We start from the raw sequence: 6,823 nt of genomic DNA on the forward strand, positions 1-6,823 counted from the left end.
TTTAACTTAAAAAGGGGTCAAACAACCAAATATTATTCATTGATTCATTGATGTATCAACTTTTTACAGTTTTGGACTCTTGTTTATAAACAACAATATGAGAATGAGCCATCTCTTAACTACAAAAAAAGAATTTTAAGGAAAAATTTCTCACCAAGTCTAAGCTAAGTATTAGTTTACAAAGGTGCAGTCTGGATGGGGCTTGACGTGGCGTTATGTCTCAATAATGCAAGTTTTGATTTGAGTTTACCTATCAAATTCCTTAGATCCTGCCCCCAGGACCATGACGGGTCATTTAGTGCACGGATAGAGTTGAGGCAAACAAGAAGAGTACCCCCTTCGTGCAGGAGAACCTGTATATTACCCGAGACAGAAGAGGAGCTCAGTTCATGATGTCAGATTGATATATACACGCTAGTTACTTATAATATACATACAGCTTCAACAGATGTAAGTCGACAGGAACAGTTTCGGGTGTCATGGACCATGTTTTTATTCTAAAAATTAAAACAGGGTTCATAAGTTTTTGCAAGACAATGCAATCATCAAATTGATCATACCGTCAGCCAAAGCGGAAGAAACCCCAAGACTGATGGGAGAGAGGCCAAGATTATACAAGTTAAGGCAAGGGCCACATTTTGCTTGACCTGCATGTTCAATTGCACGTGTAAATTGTCTGCATAATCAGAGAACAGGAATAAGGAAGGGATTAACTGAGTACCAGTGAAGTTGTTTGGCGAGCCTTGGCTATACTGAATGGAACACCAGAAATGTTGTCCTGAAGCAATAGGACATCTGCAACTGCTATAGCAGTTGCACTAGCACGATGTGCTAATACAATTCCAACAGTTGCAGCAGCCAGAGCTGGTGCATCATTGATACCTTCACCTACCATGATCAAACCTCCTCCTGCCATGAAGGTGGACAAAATGTAACTTGATCTTTGGCTGATCATTTTAATATAAAGATGGTAATCACGTACATGATTCACACAATACTTCAATACTCCACTGAGATATGGAATACGAATTTGCCACTAAATATCTACTGAATATCAAAATATTTAACTTAATAAGAATCTGGGGCTCACCCATATCCCCTGAAATCCTCTTCACATGATTGAGTTTATCCTCTGGCTTTAGGCTGCAGTAGACTTCATTTATGCCAACAGCATTAGCTACTCTCCATGCACTTAATTTGTGGTCACCAGTTAACATCATTACTCGGACTTTTGCTTTATCTTTCAATTCAGAAATAACATCTAACACCCCTGGTCTAGGCCTATCCTCAAGGTGAATCAAAGTCACCTGCTTATACATTAGAAAACTCAATTTAGTATATACAACATAAATAATTGATCAGAAAACAAATGATTCTGCAAATAGCACAAATTCAACATGTACTCTTATGGCATATACATTCAGTCTATAGACCTTACACAAAATGCAATTGTCTGCGTAAAATAGCCCGGTTGTCAAAGCATCAAAAATTGAGGACTTAAATATATGCATAAAAAGCAAGCAGTTAACATCTTCATATGCAGCTGTTTTTGAGTTAAGTGTTTTGGGCATATAACAAGTCTTTCCACACATTTTCCTGATTCTTTTAACACCCAATACAGATGCATCTGCTTTTAAAAGTAATATCAAAGAATCTGTACATATTTAGGTAAATGTTTTCCATAAAAGATAAACAGATATAGCTTGCTCGTGTCTTGGTATTTCAAATGCATGTCTATCTTTGATGTGAGAAAAGCATAACAACTAACATAATGGATGGAAATCACACCTTTTCATCAACAGAAAGGGCAGCATGAACAAAGTCAGTTCCAAAAGAAGAAGCATTAACAGCTGCCGTAATCTTCCTTGATTCAACTTCAGATTTACAAAGTGAAGTGATAAACTCTATCGAACCAAGTGACGCTTTTAACATTTTACCTCCTCTAGTTCCTGACTATAACAAAGCAGAAATGATTATAAGCAGGATGGCTTTAATGTTACTGATGGGAAGCAAGCAAATACTTAATGGTGAATAAGCCCTATAGTTGAAGTCAGTATCATAGTTCAAAGGAACGTGTCTTGTCATAAGATATAAATATAATTCAGGCTGAAGAAAATTATTCTATCATCCTTCATTTTGATTATATGTTGCTTGACATGAAAAATCAACACTGAACTACAATTTTGCATTTTGTTTTTTTTTTTCCTTTTTTTTTTTTACACTTCCATGAAAGGCGCATTTAATAAAATTATGACAAAACCCATTGTCCCCCCCCCCCCCCTTTTTTCTCTTTTTAGCAAAAAAGCTAACACTAGATCCTCTAGTAGAAGAAACCCCAATGACTGTAAGTGCCATACAACAACCTCAAGGAGGGAAATTGCAGTCTGCTAAGTTACAAATGTACAGTAGTAAATGAACTGGACATACAAGGTATAGGAACAAAACGGAGGATTCAAATTGCTCGTAAATGAAAATTAGTGATTTCAGCAAACTTGAAGATAACTCAGTTTCCCCTTAAATATCACGGAGACATATGAAATATATTCGTAAAAGACATTACCTCAGCACTGTTGAGAGTAGCAATAAGACCTTTGCCAGGAAAATATTCAAAACTTTCAACAGAAACAGAAGGAAGATCTTTCCCTATGCTATGGTCTACAACCGCCCTGGAATAAAAGGAATGATAAATAATTTGACAAGATTATGACAAGAATTCATACAAGAAATATGACCATCATTAAGACACAATGGCAAGTTAAAGTAGAAATTAGTTATTACCCTCATTAGCTTATTAGAGGGCTATGGTCACAGAATGAGTTGCACAGACCACAGATGCTCAACTTACAGAGGATACACTATTTCATTTTATACAATACCTTCCAATAGGATGAGTAGTACCCTTCTCCATCGCAGCTGCTACTGCAAGTGCTTCTACTTCACAGCTAGGAACACAACAGGAAGTTAAATTTGTCTTCATGTTTCCAATTATGTGACCATAAATTGGTTCAATTGCTTTAAACATAAGCCCTCCAGTTGTCAATGTCCCAGTTTTATCAAATGCAACAGTGTGACAAGAAGCTAGAGCATCTAGCACTTGCCCACCTTTTAGCAATATCCCCTATATATATAGAGAGAGAGAGAGTCAGACTGGAGGAGATCAGGTGAATCTCATGATTCATATTAACACCAAAAGAGCTTCAGTAGTTAAGCAATTAGATAAATCTAGACATCTACAAGCATCATCAAGTAAACAGACGTGTACCGATGACCTCCAAGTTATTACTAATTTCCATGAAAAAAAAAAGCAACCTATTGGCTCTAACAAAAACTTGTGCAAGGCAAAATTAATCAAGAAACATATACACAAGAATACACAATTTATCAAGGTACTAGAAAGATGATTTTAGAAATTGTACAATAACAAAGGTGTTCAGAACAAAAAACTAATGTGAGCTGATCCAACCAAAGTACAGAAAACTAATAATGGTTAGACTCAGTCTAAGGTATCAAAAGTATTTTAATTATAGCTATATTGCAATGCGGCGGGCTTCCATCATTATCTTAACATATGAAAATAAATACATTTATGAAAAAGGCTTGTATACACTTGAGAAAGAACATGCTGACAGTGACAGAAGGCATGTGTGAACACTCCTTGATTACATGTGACTGATACCTTTCTCGCACAGGAGCTCACTGCTGTAGCATACGCCAGTGGAGCTACAGCCAAGGCACATGGGGATGCTGCCACCATAAGCCCCAATGCCCTGTAGATTGATCCTCTGCAAACTGCATAATCAACACCAAACATAAGACAGGTAGAAGATAACTCAAAACAGACAAAGATAACATCAGAGAATTGTCAAGAGGAAGAACAAGACAAGTAAAGCTTCAAACTAAACAGACTGACTATTCAGTGAGAGTTGACGCAAAGTGGGGTTATTGCCAGTTAAGGTAACTAAAACTAAGATGCGTTAGCAGAAGAGGCCTTTCTTAGAAGATAAAAGGGTGTAAACCATGGATAACAAAATTAATGGCACAAGGCAATAGAGAGAGAAACAACCGTGATAATTGCAAAGCAGCTTATACTAAGAGTTACCTGCAGTGCTAATGAATGGCCACTTAAAAAGAAAAGGCCCAAGAACTGCAATGGCAACTGACAAAACTACAACCACCTTGCTGTACTGCTCACCAAATTCATCCAACCACCTTTGCAGCTTAGGTTTATTCAATTGTGCTTCTTCAGTTAACTGCACAATCCTGCTAAGCGTTGATTCTTTCCATGTCTTAAGCACCTAATATGAAATTATTAAAGGGAAAACCCAAAACATAAGTGAAGGATGTGAACTAGAAATGGCAGAAAAAAAGAAAAGTTCCCTGCAAGAAAAATTTATGTACTCACTTTTTAACCTAAACAATTTCAGAAGATAAAAGAACATAAGTTGAACTTTTTTACATTTAGCATTCTGAAAAATTCATAAACACACCTTAACGATCATTCTACCATCCAAATTCCTTGCACCACCTGGAATCCTATCTCCAGCTTTAGCCTCTAATGGTTTGATTTCACCAGTCAAATGCTCAATAGTAATTGTTGCACTACCGTGGAACACTTCACAATCTACAGGAACAGCCTGGAAAAATAGCAGCTCACACCATTAACTTACCCTTATAACATAAAAGAATTTAAAAAACATAAAATATAAAAATATTAACCCAGTATAGAATCCATATTCCTATTATCACAGACCTCACCAGTTGTGACCAGAATGTAGGAGCCAACTTCCACATCATGAACAGGGATGCTTTGGTATGACAAATCAGAAACATTTGGCAAATTATCATCATCCAAATTTAGTACAAGTGCTGAATCCGGATAGTTTTCTTTCAACTCCTTCACATCTATCATTGAACGACTGGTAAAAAATTCTTCAGCTGCAAGTAACCAACTTTCACAATTACACCAAGGAAACATAGGATGCCTCTGAAACAAATTTAACCAGCTCGAAACACTTACCGATATGAGCCAAATTGAACATTGCAAGAAGCAACCCTCCTTCCAAGGCATTCCCCATGAAAACAGAGGCAAAGGCAGCAAGTGCCATAAGTACATGAATGTTCACTTTCCCACCAGCAATATCAGTAATGGCATCAAGTGCCGCAGAAACCTGACCAAATAAAACGCAATACAAGTAAGCTGATTTAAAATACAGAAAAATCAAATATCGAGTCGAACATAATTACCACCTATTCCATTAAATAATAAGAAAGTTACTATTTTTGATGCAAAAATTCAGCAACCAAACGGAACATAAAAGAGAAATGGAGTTTACCCCAACGAGAGGGAAGGCGAGGACAAGGAAGGAATTTTGGAGAGGCTTGACGGCTGGTTTTGGGACTAAATAAGGGCAAGCAGCGGCAGCAATAAACAGTGCAGTGGCGCAGCAGCAGAGGTGAAGGTGCTCTCTCAGGAAATTGGCCAGGTCCATCCATCGAATGGCTTTTGCAAACCCGATCACGGCTTTCTGGGGCCCATTCAATAGACCAGAACCATGATGGTGGTGGTGGTGGTGGTGGTGGTGGTGGTGGTGGTGGTGGTGATGGTCATGGTCATGGCCATGATCATGATCATGATCATGCTCATGATGATGGTGGTGTTCGTGATTAGCGACGCAGCGGATTCGGATAGTGTGGGAATTAAGAGGAAGAAAGAGGGACTTGTAGCGGGTGGAGAGGGGAGAGAAAAACAAAGGTTTGAAGTGGAAAGAGTTGAGGCGTCCGAGTCGTGATGGGCGTAAAGGGCGAGTCAAAGGTGAGAAATTGGTGAGTGAAATGGAGTGAGTTTCCATTTGCAGATTCAGGCCATCAATTTCGGGGGAGTCGCGTCCAGGAAAGGCAACGCCTTGGGACGAAATTAGTGAGAGTGTATGTGGGTATTTGGAAATTGAGATTTGGGGGTTAATTAATGCCAAGAAACGTATAGGAAAAAAGAAAGGGGGGCGATGTTGTTATAAGAGGCACAGCATGAGCTCATCTTTACCACATGAAATGAATAATGCCATTAGCCAGATGATATGCTTCGTGCCGTTCGTTTGGTCTGGAAAGTGACAGTGACGCCGGTGGGGTCTCCCCATCGATTTCGAATTGGAACTTCATGCTTTTGCTTCTCTCTCCTTATAAGTTGGACTTTTATTTATTTCCCCCTATTATTATTATTATTTATTATTATTTATTTTTGTAAAATAAAATGAGAAATTATTCGGGCAATTGAAATATCATTTAAGAATATTGTAAAATATTAAAACATAAATATTAAAAAAAAGAAGCATGTTAATCTTTTAAGATTAATTATAGAATAAAAAAAGTACAATGGCAGAGTATGGCAAACTCACCCAAATGAAATTTGATTAACAAAAAATAATAAATGCCAGATAAAAAAATTCCTCATTTTACTTTTAGAAGCAAAATACAGGTAAAATAAGGCTTGTAGGCCTTTTTTTTTAATTAAGTAGGCATTTTGGCCAATTTGAAAATTAATTAGGGAAAGAGGCCGATTTTAGGAGAGAAAGGAAAACGCGTCCAGTTAGGTGCACTTTTTGCATAGATGGCAGAAAAGCGCGCCCAGCTAGATACACTTTCTATTTCTCTCTCTAAGGTTAAGGCTTTTATTTTTTTAAGGTTAGGGTTTAGGAATTTTGGGGTTTAAGGTATTTTGAAAGGGTTTAGGGTTTTTGACTAAAATGGCAAAAGTTCTTAAGTAGTTTTGAGGGGTCGAGGATGTTAATGCGCCTCAGTACACATACATTTAATATTTCATTGTGGG

The 6,823-nt window shown here is 37.5% G+C and overlaps 1 protein-coding gene across 1 annotated transcript; it reads right to left on the reverse strand.

Moving 5' to 3' along the window:
* On the reverse strand, positions 1–6,150 carry LOC108474289 (probable cadmium/zinc-transporting ATPase HMA1, chloroplastic). Its single transcript, XM_053021794.1, has 13 exons — positions 5,334–6,150; positions 5,018–5,168; positions 4,751–4,935; positions 4,488–4,634; positions 4,100–4,295; positions 3,677–3,789; positions 2,877–3,118; positions 2,561–2,666; positions 1,789–1,953; positions 1,091–1,307; positions 722–909; positions 561–647; positions 1–353 (listed from the first exon to the last, which is right to left on the reverse strand). Exons 1-13 carry the CDS (start codon positions 5,847–5,849, stop codon positions 177–179), a joined length of 2,490 nt encoding a protein of 829 aa, XP_052877754.1. The 5' UTR covers positions 5,850–6,150; the 3' UTR covers positions 1–176.
* Between the last annotated feature and the right edge of the window lie 673 nt (positions 6,151–6,823).

Source organism: Gossypium arboreum, chromosome 11 (assembly GCF_025698485.1).
Source record: "Gossypium arboreum isolate Shixiya-1 chromosome 11, ASM2569848v2, whole genome shotgun sequence".
NCBI lineage: Eukaryota > Viridiplantae > Streptophyta > Magnoliopsida > Malvales > Malvaceae > Gossypium > Gossypium arboreum.